Source organism: Sphaeramia orbicularis, chromosome 12, assembly GCF_902148855.1.
Source record: "Sphaeramia orbicularis chromosome 12, fSphaOr1.1, whole genome shotgun sequence".
Taxonomy (NCBI): Eukaryota; Metazoa; Chordata; class Actinopteri; order Kurtiformes; family Apogonidae; genus Sphaeramia; species Sphaeramia orbicularis.
The window spans coordinates 61,666,646-61,683,991 of record NC_043968.1 but is presented as its reverse complement, the minus strand read 5'-3'; the positions used below and the strand labels follow the sequence as shown (position 1 = coordinate 61,683,991).

General features: G+C 37.1%; 1 protein-coding gene across 1 annotated transcript; it reads right to left on the bottom strand.

Moving 5' to 3' along the window:
- Nucleotides 1–4,720: 4,720 nt before the first annotated feature.
- slc5a1 (solute carrier family 5 member 1) lies at nucleotides 4,721–17,028 on the bottom strand. The gene is made up of 15 exons (XM_030149175.1): nucleotides 16,891–17,028; nucleotides 16,162–16,233; nucleotides 15,850–15,954; nucleotides 15,543–15,602; nucleotides 15,145–15,249; nucleotides 14,886–14,991; nucleotides 14,200–14,280; nucleotides 13,881–14,089; nucleotides 10,259–10,394; nucleotides 10,060–10,167; nucleotides 9,822–9,972; nucleotides 9,561–9,729; nucleotides 7,737–7,952; nucleotides 7,502–7,607; nucleotides 4,721–6,706 (listed from the first exon to the last, which is right to left on the bottom strand). Exons 1-15 carry the CDS (start codon nucleotides 17,026–17,028, stop codon nucleotides 6,489–6,491), a joined length of 1,980 nt encoding a protein of 659 aa, XP_030005035.1. The 3' UTR covers nucleotides 4,721–6,488.
- Nucleotides 17,029–17,346: the final 318 nt, after the last annotated feature.

Here is a 17,346-nt window from a genome sequence, read left to right as displayed (position 1 = left end):
TGGAGAAACATGAAGTGATTCTGAATTTCAATCAGTGTAAGAGGGTTACGTTTACATAATGTGGGCATTGAATGCATCATGTAATGAGAGGAAACGGAGCAATAAGTCACAGCGTTAAACAGAGACTATGATGATCAGACAGGTCACTCTATGGGGATTTTATAGTAACCACTGGTTCATTTTGTCTCGTCCGGCTCTGTCACTTTGGACACACTTGTGATACACTGGTGTTCATTCTGTGTTTCATGTTTTATTTTGAGATTACTTAGCCTATATTTTTATTTTTCAGACTTGCTTCCTGCTCCCTTTGTTTATTACCTAATGTGCTTCACCTGTGTCTGTGTGCTCCTTTGTTTCCTTTGTTTGTCTTTACTGTCCCGTGTCAAACATTACAGTTGCCTTTATCCCACTGGAAGTGTCATTTGATTTTTGTTCTGTTAAACTGAGATGTCATGAAAGTCTGAAGTTTGAGGAAGAATATCATGTACTCACCTCATTATTAGCACAATAGCAGCCTGTATTAAGTAACAGGATGTGCTTACTTATTCTTGAGGAACAAATGAAGAATGTAGAAAACAAGTGGTTAACCACCCAGAAACAAATATGTACAAATAAGTCAAACCCATTGTTTTTTTGTTTTTTTTTTACAAATAAAAATTGCTTAGTAAATAAGCAGTTAATAACAGATACATTTTGGTTAATTGTCCTGTCGTTGCCCCTGACCACAATACTGATGAAGATCTGGAGTTGGTCCATGAGCTCCTTCAGTGCCAGCACTGCTCCCAATGTCTGTGCTATATGCTAATGCTAATGCTAGGCAGTGTGTTTGTGTATTAGAATGTGTAAAATGCGGAGACTGAATTTCTCTATGGGGGTAATAAAGCAACAGTATTTCATGTCAAAAATAATATAAACAAATGAATTAAAATATAAAAGATTCTGATGCCAATCAAAGCTTGATTTACACCGTGTTTTGAAAAGCCTTTGGAAAAATAATACAGATACAATATCAATATTAGCTCTTCTTTGGACCAAAACAACACCTCCTCATGTATTTGAAAGAAACACATGTACAGACATGTGGAGTAAAGTCACTGGACCATTAACTCAGTTTTATAATGAAGTTATGATCCGAGAACTATGTATTGTTTCCTCTTTATTTCCTGCTGCTGTGTCAAAAGGTAAACTATTGTTCAAGGCTTAAATATTTGTAGATGATGAGAAAATAGTCTTGTCCTATGCAGACCATTCGGCATTTCCTGCTGCACATGTCTTTCAACAAAAACAGGTATTACTTTTTTTTTTTTTTTTTTAGCAATGAGGCAGAGTGAAGAGAACAGTCTGTGTGTTCAGTGTTTAATGGGCACATAAATCTACTTTAAAATATTTGTAACACTTACCTGAAATTATCATTATAGATGGCTCAGATGGTAGAGTGGGTCATCCAATAACCGAAGGGTTGGCGGTTCGAATCCCACTCTGTCCATGTGCTGTTGTGTCCTTGGGCAAGACACCTTACCCTCCTTGCCTCCAGGGCTGCTACTCACACTGGTGTATGAATGCATATGAATGTTTGGTGGTGGTCAGAGGGGCCGTAGGCACAGATTGGCAGCCACAGCTCCTTCAGCCTGCCCCAGGGCAGCTGTGGATATATATGTAGTTTACCACCACCAGAGGGAGAATGTGAGAGTGAATGAATAATGGATCCTATGTACGTGCTTTGGGTATCCGTTCATAGAAAAGCGCTATATAAATCTAATCTAATCCATTAGAATAAAGAGTTCTGATGTTATGTTAGAGAGGTCTGGATTAAATTGGAGAGATATGCGCTAAATATACTCAGCCCAAAGGGCTGGGGATTTATGTGACCACTAAAGGGCGTAGTGAGCAAGGTTATTATCGTTAACAAAACCTAACAAAATGATTAAAACTGGAATTAAAAATATTTTTTCGTTAAGTGAAATAAATAAAAACTACAATTAAAAGGAAAAACAACAACTAACTGAAACTGTATTGTGTGCTTACAAAACTAACGACAATGTACAAAAAATATGGATAAAATTCCCTTTGTTTTTATCTTTGTCAATGTCGGATTGATATGAAACCGATTTATTTTGCTCAAACAGTTTCAGGTAGTGGCATCATACGGCACTTCACGGTCCGTCACTTCTCCTCACTTGTCGTTTAGAGTCGGCTTCTTCCCCACTTCACCTGGTAACATGGAGACTAAAGTTGGGAGAAAGCAGCAGAGTCCTGTATGGGATTTATGTGAATACGACGGTGAAGAAGACAAAAGATATGAAAAACTAAAACTAAACTAAAACTAAGCATTTAGGAAAAAAAGAAAACTAATAAAAACTAGCAAACCTGCTCTAAAAACATATTGAAACTGACTGAATTAGAGAAAAAAAAAGACAAAACTAAATAAAACTAAGCCATAATGAAAAATCCAACCTATGATAACCTTGGTAATGAGTCACTCACAGGAACAACCTTCAGAGTCAAAGAAAGTGACAAAGTGATGAAAATAGAAATACTGTCATTAGTGACATTACAAAGTAAAAGAATGAAGTTTAACGGTGAAAGTATGAAGTTTAACAGGTGAGTTTAACTATAACAATTATTTAGACGTACAATTACTATGTTATGTTATTGTGTTCATTGTTTGTTGATTCACTGCTCCAATTAAACTGTGACAGTTTTGACTTGATTTGGATGAGCCAAAACAGATCTCTATTTATTATTGACAACAGCACTTGTGTGTTCAGCTTATATGTTGTGCATCAGACTCTGTCTCTCATCTTCCAAACCTGAATCTGTCAACGTGATCAGTCTCTGGGTGAGGTAACATTACATTACATGGCATCAAAAATACAAGGGGTTTATAGACATTAGCTTCACCAAAGTGATACAAACGGCATTTACTCAACAGTGTTTGGTGGTGGAAGAGTCTGGAAATGAACTAGTAGATATGGCACTTCATTATATTTTATAATTCTTGTGAGTTGTCCTTCTAGGGAAATGCTAAATTCTCTTTTGGGTCTTGATCTGAATTAAAATGAAAAGGAAAAGTGCACAACTTCCTCATCATTTTATACAAAATATAAAAAACGTGCAGTGTTGCTACATTATGTAGTATTTTGTTCTATGTAGTGAAGCTTGTGTGCCACTTGGGGGCAGTGTTATCAACTGTCTGTACATTTATGTTATGAACTTTGGAACATTTTTTTCCCAACCAAAATGTAAAGTTTGTTCTATAACAGATCTCACTATGTCAAAGGTGGTACATGAACTGAGATTTACAGGGTTTTACAATGTTATTCAGTAAAGTTATAGCCTCACATGTCACTGTGTTGGTTTCGAGATGTTAGTTTCTGGAGGACAGTGGGTCTGGAGTAAAGTTATTTGACTCATAAGTTATTTGAATCATATTTCATATAATTTCTGCCACGGTGATAGATGCTTAAACTGATGTCTCACCTACGCTATAAAATGTTGTGGTTTAGGTAAGATTTCAACATCACTATTACCGTAGCTGGTTATTTATTTGTTCATCGTATTTTTGATGTTCATGTAAATTATCTGTTATTTTAGCTTGTTATTTTAATGTAATATTAGCTTTAGGTAGTTCTACTTCACATGTTTTTCTATCTTTTATTGGTACATTTATTTTTGTTTGTCTTTTATTGGTCATTCTAAGGTTTACGGGCTTTCATTTACTTTCATTTGCTGACTTTCTGTGCCTGAAACTTGAAATGAAATGTGCCATATTCTTAAGGTTTTGCTTGCAGATTAGAAGAGACACGATAACAGCCTCAGGGTGTTGTACAGTAAACTCAGATATTCAGAATTTCCATTTTCATCTCCATCTCTAACCTTACTTTTACAGGGACATGCAGCAGATTCCTTTTTACAGTTTGTTTCATAATAATAAAAATTTCATGATAATTCATAATCATCCTTATTTGACCTCATGTAAGTCAGAGAAACTGAATCTGCAGCTATGAGTCCTTCATCCTGCCCACTGCTGGATTACCAAAGCATGAAAAGATCACACAAGAGAAAAACTCAGTCACTGAACTCAGTCTTTGTAGCGATTTTAAAGAATTTAAAACATTTCTAGTGTCTTCATTGCTCATTACAGAAGGTCTAGGAGTTTAGTGCCACTGTTTGGGTTCCAGTGTGAAATGTAAATGTCTCTTTTGACAATAAAGGGTGAGACACGCTTTAGTGTTGACCTTTGACTTGGGTTTGTTACACTTAGTCACTGCAGATCAGCAAATCCACTGCCAGACATCTGATCCACTGCAATAAAAAGAAAGATAAGCAGCCTATAGAAAATTAGTTAAAAAGAAGTGCAATTAAAAATTCCCAAGGCAATAATCATAAATGAATCAGAAGACATAGAGAAGTGATAAGAATATGGTAATACACTGTGATGAGAATGACTTATAAATTAATAAATGTTATCATCCAGGCTGGTCAGTCGTACTTTACTTCAGACAGGAAAAAAAGATTCCAATAAAAGTACATTTACTGGTAAGCTAATGTTTATGTCATAAGCAGGAACCCATATAAGGGCAGCCGCCTGACTTTGTGATTTTATTTTATTCATTAACCTCTAAAGCAACAAAAGGAGTGAATATTTTAAGAAGCGAAGACACACATGGACTTTGAGATCAGATGAGAAAACAAGGCTTCAGGATAACACGTTTTACATTATTTATTAGCTTGTTTATCAGGAGATGTAGATTTTTCTGACTTGAGAAAGCATCTTAAATTAACACACTGATGTTAAAAATAAATCAATTTCAGTTCACTTTTACTTACATGTAAACTTGAAGTTTTCAGGGGCAGTGATGACTTGGTTAATCGAACACATCATTATCTTCCACTTTTCTATAATTTACTTCTAATAATATAAATATTGTGATTTACAGAAGTGTTTGTTGAGATGTGTGTGTGCACATTTTATTTGAAGAGCTGGAGTCAAACAAAAGACAGAGACAAGGCAGTAAACTCACAGTTAACACTGGATGAACCGCACTGATGGTGGTCAGAGCAATTACACAGTACAGGAATGTGAATATTTCTAAACAGTAGTGAACAGTAAATCGTGTTAATAAATTACAGTATGGTTAACACATTCACTCCTGGTGTCAAAATACCAGGAAAACAGGACATTTTCCACAACATGAGAATGACCATCATGAGCAAGCTCAGAAGAATTACAGCAGGATGTGTCTGTTCAGTAAATATGTCAACCTTTTCCTGCTATTGTGGGGCACTACATTGGACTTTTGCCGATTAGTAATAAACCATGTGTATCCATGTGTATGTCAAAACATACTAAAATGCCAACCAAAGTCAATAACATTTAGGTATTTAATACACATGCAATGACTGGAATAGAAAATAGGATAATAATTTCCATTAAGGTGGACATATTCACCATTAAATAGTCATGTATTAGTCATCATAGAACACCTATTAATGTTTTATTCTTCAAAAAACCCTTTTCTCTCAGTAACCTCTCTGTTACTACTTATTGATACTAAGTAGGAAAGTTGTACAACATAAATTATAATCTTGTGTCAGTTTTAAAGCCCATACTGAGTGTAGCAGCCTTTGTTTCACTAAATAAACACATTTAAAGCAGCTACGATGTGGACATTTGGATGTAAATGGGACATTTCATTATATTAGTGAGTATATTTGTAATATTGATGAAGATCAAGACATAAATGGACTAAACAGAGCACTTATTTAACACATGCATACTCTTATGCCACAATGGCCTCCTCTCGGTGGATTTTTAATCGATAAAATAACCACTACACTTGATATCTAGAAGCAGAAGTTTGGAGATTATTGGGGGAAAACTGCTAATTAATGACCTTCTAGTTCTAGAATGTGGTCATGCAAAATAAGGCATTAATGAGTGTTTTGTAATGACTCATAAAATGAAAATAGGCAACTAATACATGCAACTAGTTATTGGTGGATATTTGTACCTTAATATAAGGTGTTGCTTACAGTGGTTTAAGTATTTGTAGTGATGTTTCCTCTTAAGTAGACAAGTAAACATGTCTAATGAAGCATCCTGCGTCTGAAGTTTAGACCTGCAGGGATTACTTTTACATAAGTTCATCTCACAGTCTGAAACGTGCAAAATGGACATTAAGCATCAAACATTATCCTGTATACGACAGAAAATAACAAGCATATCCCCTTTATCCTAAATGAAAAAAATACATATTGTTTTGAGTATAACAGTAGCCCTGAGACAGAGATGTGAAGAATGTATGAAGGAGTTCAGTCACCATAAACTACACTGAGATGTAAAGTTATCGAGTAGAAAGGTGTGCATGGGTCGCATCTAATGCTGTGACTTATGGGTATGTTCATGTGGTTATTAATTACATTCATATAAAACGCTGTCACTTAAATACACAATATCCAGGACCAGCTGGAGTTGGCCGACACATTCAGCCATAAAAACCATGGAAGAAAACAGCCACACACAGAAGGATGATGGCATTGGCGTTGACGACGTTTCTCCACAGAGGTGTCTCAGTGGTGTCTGTGAGCTTCCTCTGCAGCTCTGCCTGCTCCTCTGCACTCAGCTGAGGGGCGTTGTTTTTCTGCTCCAAACCACAGAAACACATCAGAGCCTTCTTACACAGGCCCGGCTCCTCACCAGATTCTGAGAGAAAAAACACAGTACAGATCAGACTAAGCATATGTGTGTGCGTTACAGGTTTCTGAAAGCTTAAACTGAGAGTGATTCTTCAAGATTGGTCTCTGTATATTCATCCACATTCTCTGCTTTACACATAGTTTGGCAGTTTCAACACATACTTTGTTAAACTGTAAACACAACTCAGGGTTTTACACTCACTTCCATCGCATGTGATTTCACTGAGGTCTTACAGTCACACATAATCATGTTGTGTTGATCATTTTGCTTGTTTGTTCATTTTCTTGGTTGTTGTTTTTTGTTTTTTTTTGCCTTTACTCATTTCACTTCACTTCACTAATATTAAAATATTAACCAGTTACCTATACCAGGCCTGGTGTTAAACAAAATGGGAAAAAATACATTCACTTCACTTCTGTCATTTGTCTATTATTTTGTTACTTTGATGAATATTTTCTCTATTTTTAAAACAAAAAAATAATAAAGAAATTTGCCAATGTTCATTTATCTATTTATTTATTTTTAATTATTTTGCCAACTATTTGCTTCAATTTCTTTATTTTGCTAATTGTTTTTTTTTTCATTTGGTTGATAATTTGATTGATTTCTGTTAATTTTGCTGATTCACTTTTGTTCATTAGTTGAATATCTTATTGATCGTGTATCTCATTTTAATTCACTTTGTTGGTTTAATGCTTTTTTTTTTTTTTTTTTGCTATTTTCTAAATTAATATTGTGAAAGCCAGCATAAAATTGATCAAAGATAGAGCCAAACCAATCAGGAAACATTACTCCAATTACCATCTATTTCCATTTCACTGGACTCTCGATTTTCATTCCAGTCATCATCTTCGAGGTCAAACCTCTTCTCTTCGGAGTTTCTCAGGCTCCAGCACAGCCGATACAACTAGACACAAAATACAACATGTAATGACGCAAAGTATGAATGTTTCTCATGGCACTGTGTTCCAGTGAACTGTCATGTTTAGGAAATCAATGACTGATGGAGCTGTGCTTTATCTGAGCAGTCACGTACATGCTTGTCATCGATGGGTTTGGTCATGAGAGAGATTCCTATGATGACGATGCAGGAGATGACGAACAGGATGATAGAGAAGTAGAGATAGTGAACTCCACATATGATAGTAGGACAGTTACTGGGGGCCACACAGCTGCCTGTGCCGAAGGCGAACTCAGCGATCATCCTGGACAAACCGATGGCTAACCCGATCATGAGGCCATAAAACGCACCCTGAAAAAATTTAGAAAAATACACACCACGTCATATCATTTGAGATAAACACTCCCTCAAGGAAGAAGAGATTACATCAGATCCAACAACAAAACCACTGCAGCTGTATGAAGTAGACATAATAAATCATAAGAAAAAGACAAACACAAATAACTCGAAGGTCAATTAGAGAGTGCAGACCTCAGGCTGACAGTTCACTCTTTTCATTCCACAACATTATCAAACCACAAAGAAACAACACTAAGTCAGTTACTTTAACCTGATAAACCCTGGGTCATGTGTTTCTAGTGCAGTGGTTCCCAACCTTTTTTGGCTCGTGACCCCATTTTAACATCACAAATTTCTGCCAACCCCAGACATTCAGAACAGAGACTTTTTTTTTTTTCTAAAATCAATTTTTTTTTGATCATGTAATAGTTTGCTATACTATGTTGCAAATAAACATTAATTTTAGATGACATTTAAGCTATATAATGTAGATTATTATGGACGGAGGCAGAAAAGCCAGGTGTAGATTACTGCACAAAGTGAGAATCTTATTTTCCTTGGTCAGGCAACTGGGTTTAAGAGGCTAATTGAATGTTACTATGATAACAATGGTCTTAACCAAAGAACTCAATCTGATAACTGTCGAGGATTAACATAAACAGACTTGTGCAGCAATACAGCTACTTTTCTGCTGTGTTGGACTGAGAGAAAAACACTAGAGGGAAACATTTTCTGACTAAAGATGAATGTTTCTTATGTTGGCTGTTTCACCTTGATGTCAATATATATTTTGGCTTGTATCACTTTGAGCCAATGCTATCAGCTCTCAGACTTTCTCCTAATACTTACAACAGTTGTTGTAAGTATTCAGCAGATAGGATTTCTTAGCCATGATAGCACAGATTAGGATCATGATTGGTGAGTTAGCCAAATATTTCACGTTTGATGATATAACAAAGAAAAAAAAAACAACATAAAACTGGATGGAGCAGCACCTCATTGCTAGAAACTTCCACATAATTTGACATTAGGAAATAGTATAGACAGAGAAACACAACTGAAGGGGTTTTTAAGAAACACTTTCAGTCAGTCTTTTAAAATCATTTTAAATACTGTGCGTGATGTAAAGTAAAGTAAAGTAAAGTAAATTTTATTTATAGAGCACTTTTCACAGACAGAGTCACAAAGTGATGTAAATTCAATTCCTTACTATCTAACTAAATAAATGGCCAAATAAACAAGATTTATTTCATAGTAAAACTACTGCTCTGTGTTGACATGATCTCATTAGTTTACAGTCTAAAGAAAATTAATCTGTACCTTAAATTAAGACTTTTAGATATTTCATGCCACTCAAGGTTTTTTAAAACTTATCCAACCATCCTCTGAAGTAGCTGTAAGTGTTATCAAACTGCTTTATTGTCACAATCCACTGAGTTACACAAGAAGTTAGAGAAAGCAGTAAATAAGAACATGTTGCCAAAGACCTCTAACCTTTCAATGACCTAAGATCCTTATGATTAGCTACCTAACACACAAGCATTGCAAAAGACAGTAGATACAGTTACTTGTGTTTGGTAATCATTTGAAGTATATGAAGTTTGCCTAGATGAGACTCACAGACTCATTCACACGTTTGCAGAAGATGGCGAGCATGAAGACGGCAGCCACAGGTGGTGTCAGGTAGCTGGTGATGGACTGGATATAGTCAAAGAGCTGACCGCTCTGGGCTGACTGCACCACAGGGATCCACGCTATGCTCACACCAATCAGGACCAAGATAAACACTCTGGACACAAAGACCCACGGACAATATCAGCCATTTCAGTACAGGTAGCGAGCATGGATTTTAACACTATAGAGAAATTATAGCAGCTTTACCGGCCGGCAATCATGAGTTCCCTCTCACTTGCAGAGCGACGGATCTTAGTGTAGATATCCATGGTGAAGAGTGTACTAGCACTGTTGAAAATGGAGGTAAGGGAACTCATGAGGGAGGCCAGCATCACAGACAGCATAAGACCACGTAGACCTTAAATATAAAAAAAATGGAAAAGTTACGAAGAAGAGAGGAAGGAGCTGCTTGAAAATACTGGGTCAACCATCTTTTCCAACCCACCATTAGGCATAAGGTCCACCACCAGTTTGGGATAAGCAATGTTGGTGCAGCCCACACTGGCCCCACAGTAATAATCACATTCAGCTGGATCCACACATGCCACTACATCTAGAATAAGAACAAGTAAAATGTAATGTTTGTTAGACTTATCATCGAGGGAACTTATTTCAGCAAACTTTAAGCTCCACAAGACCCTTACCAGCATAGAGGATCCTGCTGATCATGCCAGGGAAAACCATGAGAAACATTGGCAGCAGTTTCAGGTAGCCACACAAGATACAACCACCTTTAACGTGAGATAAATTCTTAGCAGAGAGGCAGCGCTGCACAATGACCTAAAGGGAAAGAAATGCATTTAAATATACAAGTGCATTTTGAGATTCAGATAAGTCTGATTTTTCCACATAAAATGAGTATATTATAGAAAAGAACTACTCAAAAGTTGTCAAATTGGCTCCACTTTGAAATCTTACAACATTACAGAGAGCGCTTAAATATGAATATATTCAGTTATGATTAAGCATTATAATAATATCACAGGTAGACTTTCATAAGTGCATTTCAAGCACTTTTACTGTTGAATTTTCAACATACTTGTTATCTACCTCAAAACATGTAGAGTGCAGATCTTTACAGAAGTGTATCTGAGTAGAATATTAGTTCATAAGATAATAACATCTAATCTAAATACAGATAGCTTAAAAATATACAGTTTTGTGAATAATTTAGAAAACAAATTTGATGCAAATAGACAAACCTGGATTTTGTGAACACTGTGGGAACCATTGAGCTATGAATATTATTTACATGTGTTTTGCAGGAGCATGATGATGTTCACAGAATCACTTTAGTGCTTGGCATGAATGACAATACTTTATTCATTGTTCACTGCAACACTACTAGAAAGTGGTGAGTTAATAATTACAGTTATAGACCCACCTTTTTAATCTGGCTTTTAAATAATGCCCTTTTATTTTATCTTATGTTTTTAATTCCTGTCTCCCTTAGTTTTTAATTTGACTTTTAATTTGACCTTTAACCACTGCTTCTGTTTTAGCTTTTTATTGCTTTATATTTATATTATATTTACATATATGTTTTATATTACATTTATACTCTTTTAACCAATGCTTCTTTTTATCTTTTTAATGTTTTTATTTATATTCTCCAGTGTTTCATCAGTGGGGCCCCTCCGTGCCAGGGGGCAGCTATGGGCTCCAGTGGCTTTGACGCTAGCTCAGGGGTGATGATACCCCGGTGGGGTATGGGGCCCTGCCGCTGCGATGCAGTGGCATTTTGGCCCCCCCTCACCGGTCAGGATGCGGCTTTATGATGGTGGCGCCAGGTTGCTGGGGGCGGTGGCTGCCCCCTGGTGCAGGTGGCTCCCTGTGATAGCGCCTCCTCTCTGTTGTTTAATGGTCCCCCATGCTCAGCCTGTTTCTTTCCTTTATGTCTTTATCTGCTTCTTTTTGTTTTATTAATTATGGGTATTAACATTAGGTACATGGGTGGAGGGGTGTGTGTGTGTGTGTGTGTGTGTGCGTGTGAGGGTGTGTGTGTGTGTGTGTTAGTGTGTGTACATGTATGTGTGTGTGGTGGTGGTGGGGTGCACTGATTTTATATGTAAAGAACTCTGTGCTACATTTCATTGATGAAAAGTGCTATAAAAATAAAGGTTGATTGATTGATAGCACAGGGGTGTCAAACATAAGGCCTGCAGGCCAAAGCCACCTCACTAAAGGTCCCATAATCTGGCCAAAAAAGTGAAAAAATTATACTGATGATATTAATAGTCAAGGGCGTTTTAGTCATTTTATTTTGAAACTCCAATCTCCAAAATGTTAACAATATTATTGTCCAATCCCAATTCACCCCTTGGCCCTCCCCCTTACCCCTACCCCTTGGCCCTTGCACTTGGCACAACCCCTTGAAACGGAGTTGCAAGGGGTAGGGGTTGAAACATTTCCCCATGAAATGAGACAGCCAGTGGTGTAGTCCAGAGTATACCTACTTATTTTTCAGTCAGCATTGCATATACCCACTTCCTTTTTTTTTTTTTTTTGCATATACCCACTCATAAATCCCCCTGATGCACACCATTCAGTAGTATCTGTGAGTCAAATTGCCCATTTTTACCCCTAGGGTGGTGAAGCCATGACCCACCCTACTCTACCTCTAACTGGCTAGTACTCACTGCCTTCACTGATTAGATTGGTTAACTATAGGCATGAGGACTGACGAGCCAATCAGAGGCAGAGTAGGCTGGGTCATGCTGAGGAAAATATTGCTAACTATTATTGGTCACCTCTGGAACCTGATTGGACGCCTCAGGTTCCAGTGCCACCCCAGTTGATTGACAGGTCACTGCATGTCTCTTGAAAGATAGGCGATTATTGGAAATGCGAACGAGAAAGGCAGAATAAATGTCTTTCAAGTGACTGACACATATTGAGAGAATCTACTTTCATGGAATACATAATTCTGAGGTCATTTTAAAGGTGGTTTCCAAATGACTCATTGTTTTAAACTACTGACCATATGACTGCACATTTAGAGAAAAGAGATATTGTCGCCAATTGTTAAACTGTGTGAGTAGGCCAACATTAGACACACATACATCTGACATTCATGCAGCTGCTTGTGTGACCAGTAATACCAACAAACTGCTCCTGATCAAGTCATGATCCTTTTATAATAGTGAGAAAATACTACTGATGGGTTTTTGAGTAAACTAAATAGAGTAGTCTTAAGCCTACATTTCACTGTTTCTAAAACAGGGAGTTTTTCTGGATGACTTAAAAAAAAAGGCAAAAATTGAGAGTATATCCACTTCTCCAGGGACCACTACACCACTGGAGACAACTCTTTGAATCCTGTTACGTCATCAGCAGTCATCAATGCCACAATAAATAGATGCAAAAACTTTGATTTTCCGAAAGAATTCCCCATGCCATCAGCAGCTGTAACCGCCTCTGTTGCATGGGCTTTGGTTATCTTGGAATGTGGTGTATGTGCCTCTGTTATATTGGATATTGCATGGGGTCTTTATGCGGGGGTACCACCCCCATTTAGAAACAATGTAATAGTCCAACCACTTGCATTTGGGGGAATCATGGGGGAATCTGCTGCATTTCCTTTGTACTAATAGCCACTGAGTCCGTGATTTTTCGTTGCCCCCCTGTCTTGTGCTTCTGCCCCCCTGGGTGAGTGTCTCCGCACCCCCTGGTTGAGAACCACTGTACACAGTTGACACATAATATTGTTAATATTGTACTTATATCTTTTAAGAAACGTCAGGTTATTCAGAATCCACATTTTTGTGAAAGGATAGTTTGTAATTTTTTTTGCACTAAAACAAAGAGATAAATTTGGAGTTCTCTTTATTTATAGGTTTTTATGCTATTTTTATCCTGTTCTAACCCACTTGAGATCAAACTGGACTGTATGTAACCCCTGAGCTAAAATGAGTTACTATAGCATATCAAGCCTTACACACATTAGAGTCAGTTTACTGTTTTGTTTTTTCCCAAGGGTTTGTTGACAGTAAGAAAACTAACATGTACTAATCTTATCTTGGTTTCTAGAGGTGCATTAAGGTTTAAGTAAAAGCATGAATATCCTCTTGCAGGAGGTAATTTGCACTGATGTGTAATCAGGCAACAACAGACAAGATAAAAGCCCCTAAATGCATCTACAGATGTTTGGAAATCAATTGAATGAGCCTGTTGCATGGATTTATGACTGCAAATTGTTGGTCTGATTGGAAGTAGTTGCAGAAATCAATCACAGCTATCATGCAAATTCCCTTGTGCTTGACTGACCTGATCAGTGCACCAGTACCACGTGGCCTGAATGGTGAGTCCAAACACCAAACCAGGCCATGGCAGGTCTCCTGTAATCGCATCCCGGAAAATATGGAAGGAATCAGCTCGAGGCTCGTAGCAGCTCGCGCTGGCGTTACCCGTGATGGAGGGGATGGCTTTCATGTAGAGTTCCTGGAAGTTTTCGTAGCCTCCCACCTCATGGAAAGCTGGGGACATGTGGGCAAGTTTGTTAAATTTACACTGACCTTTACAATTTGACATAAGCAGGATTTTACTGTGACATAATAAAAGGATAAAAATAAAAATACCATATTACCAAAGCCCATAAGGATGAATGATCCAACAATCATGATGATGGTCTGTAAGGTGTCTGTGTAGATCACTGCAGCTAATCCACCTGAGACACAATGTGTTAGAAAATCATACATTATGGATTTAAAAGCTCATGTTTCTCTTATTTTTGATGTTATATTCTATCACTATCTATATAAATATCCTCCGCTTAATTATAAATTAGGCTTCTGTCTCTATATAATCCAACATTAAAGGTTATGATGATGATGTGATGATTTATGTACACTAATGCACATAAAGCTTAACTGCAAATAAGGCTTGATTATGGATAATTAACAACTGCAGTTAACTGTATATGTGTTTCATGTTTGTCACGTTTTATTTGTCATATGCCACTGATATTATTACCCAATATAAGCCTTCAGTGTTATGTAATTGGTCTTTATTGCCATTGACATAAAGTTCAGGTGTGGAAGCATTATTACAGAAGAGCAACAGAAGGCCAGCTCTTGCTTATCAGTCATGGGTGATTAACCACAATAACACACAGCTGATAAACAAGACACATCACTACAAATAGATGTGGAAAGACTTTAACCTCAGCCTTGATGCCATTCATAAAGTAGATAAGACTTCCCAACCTGGTTTACAAGTAAAATGTCTGCAAGTTCAGTGGAAAAGGAAGCAAATACATCCCTAAGGACAGACCTGTGACGGTGTACAGTGCAGTTATCAACAGCAGTGCAATAACAGCGACGTAGATATTCAGCCCAAGTGCCTGGTTGATAAATATGGCACCAGAAAACATATCTGCCTGAGTGGAGAGGACAGGAGAAAAGACAAAATATGTCATGTGACAAATATGTTACATGTTTCAAGGCATGACAGGCATACAATAATCCTGGTTCTATTCTATTCTTTCATAATTCTTACTGAAATAATTGCCATTGTTGTCACTTTAACTTACTGAGATCTTGGTGAAAACATACAGGAAGAGTGAGAGCACAGAGAGGTAGATGCGAATACGCTGCCCTCCAAATCTTTTCTTCAGGTACTCGGGCATAGTGACCACCTAAACACATGCAAAATAATGAATCAGCATTAGATATAAATGCCTTAACATGTTGTCTTTATGTGATCTCCAAATCTCCAATGCTCTAACTAGTAATTGCATGTAAAGTCATCACTACTGCTGATTTTTTTTTTCATGATTTTAATACCTGATTTTGTATACTTGGTGATCCATTTTTAATGGGTTAAGGATTTATTTAAACTTTAAACAGACTTTAAAAGATACTATAAATAAACCCTCATGATTGAAACATACAGCAGTGTCACAGTGATTTGTGTCTGTGTTGAATTTACCCCAGCTTTTATGTAGATGGGTACAAAGAGCCATCCTAGAATGACAACCACAATAAGAGCCTGAAACACACAAACATACAAACATTGGACAAAGAATTATCAGTCACATAATTTCCTTAAATGATCCTTGTAAAGATAAAGTGATCTTATGTTGTGTTTTATTCTTTACACTTGTTGTAAGGTCAAACCCACATGATAATCTGCAGATTTATCAGTTTGCCCTACAGAGATAATATGTGTCACAAGTTAAAATCACATTTTTGTTTGTGATAATAGTATAACTGGACCACTAGAGGGGACAACCTACATTCCACTCGAATCCACCAATAGCTATTCCAGCTGCTGCAGCTGTACCAGCGATTCCTACAAAGTGGCCACTACCAATGTTGCTGGCAAAGAGTGACGCTCCGATCTGTGGAGTGAACAGTCATGTTAGACAACACATTTTGATTAAAAGATTCTGAAAGTGATATGTTGTTCCTTGCTCTTGGAGATTAAAGCTGCCATTGTTTTTATGATATCATTTACATTTGCATAGGTCAGTAAAAACTTATCAGTCAGACTTGGCTAAGATTGTAGTAAATGCTTTCTTCTTAATTCTGGGCAGTTGGACACTCACCGGCCACCAGACCATACTCCTCCCTGCAAGAAAGAAGCCACCAACTGTGGCTCTGTTGGTGCGAACCATAGCCTGTAACAGGAAAATGGGACATATTAGAAGATCTCCACATTAATTGGTGCCAAACTGCTTCTCCCACACACTGGAGATAATCAGAAGTTAAACATTGTAGTGCTTACAAATGCACAAAGTAAAATAAATAGATTAAACTCCTCTAAAGGTGAAGGACTATAAAATACTAAAACACTACTATCACTATAAAACAGTTGTGAAACAGTTGTGTAAGAGGTTGTGATTGCATAATTTCAAGACCATCATGCTCCCCATTTACAACCCTCAGTTCTCTTTTGTTTAGATTTGTATATTGTTAACGGTTTTTTCTTTCTTTTTTGGTTTTGTTTTGTTAACATTGGGCACTTTACAGAATTGTAAACATAATCTCATTGCACTGAACTACTTGTGTTTTGTAATGACAATAATCCTGGTTCCATTCGATTCTTTCATAATTCTTAGTGAAATGCAGCAAAGGTAGAGTTTAACAGATTTTGTAAAAACAAAACTTTTGCCTCATACATCTGAATATAACAATTATGTTCCTCAATAATAGATTGACTCAATTAAAGCAAATTTTAATGTAAGTATATACAGCTTTCACTTCGACGTAACCAGTGAGAAGTTAACTATTCACAGCGTACAAGGATTAAAACAATGGTCAAGTGAGGGACTCACCCATATTCCAACAGCCAAGACCACCACAAAATAGATCACAATGACAGATATATCTGCTGGATTGTTGAGGGCCGCAGTAGATCTGCTGTCTTTTGCATTGCTCCTTACATAGGAGAATCCAAAGTAATCATAAGACATATTTCTTAGTGTCCAGTAAACAGGAATGCTGCAGATCTCTCTCCTGGATCACATGTACCTGCACCTCTGGTCCTTGAAACAGGTGGAGGTGTGTCTTTAAATAAGTGCGTGAGTATGGGAAGGATGGGGTGGGTGAGGAGGAAGAGAGGGCCAGAAACAAAGAGTGTTTTTATTTTACAAATTCCCAAATTGTGTTTAGTCTGCATCTTAAGTGGAAGCACAAATAAACCTTAGTGATTTGTGAATAGTGGTTTTGAATATAAATGTGTTAAAATCTGTAACCTTTTAACAAACAATGATGTTAATAATCAACCCACC

Excerpts from the sequence above, each read along its gene's own strand:
- slc5a1 (XM_030149175.1), bottom strand. The coding sequence starts at position 17,028 with ATGTCTTATGATTACTTTGGATTCTCCTATGTAAGGAGCAATGCAAAA. Across the intron at positions 10,395-13,880 it reads GGTACTGGTGCACTGATCAG|GTCATTGTGCAGCGCTGCCT; the intron begins GTCAGTCAAGCA and ends CTTTCCCTTTAG. Across the intron at positions 7,953-9,560 it reads GCAAACGTGTGAATGAGTCT|GGTGCGTTTTATGGCCTCAT; the intron begins GTGAGTCTCATC and ends AAATTTTTTCAG.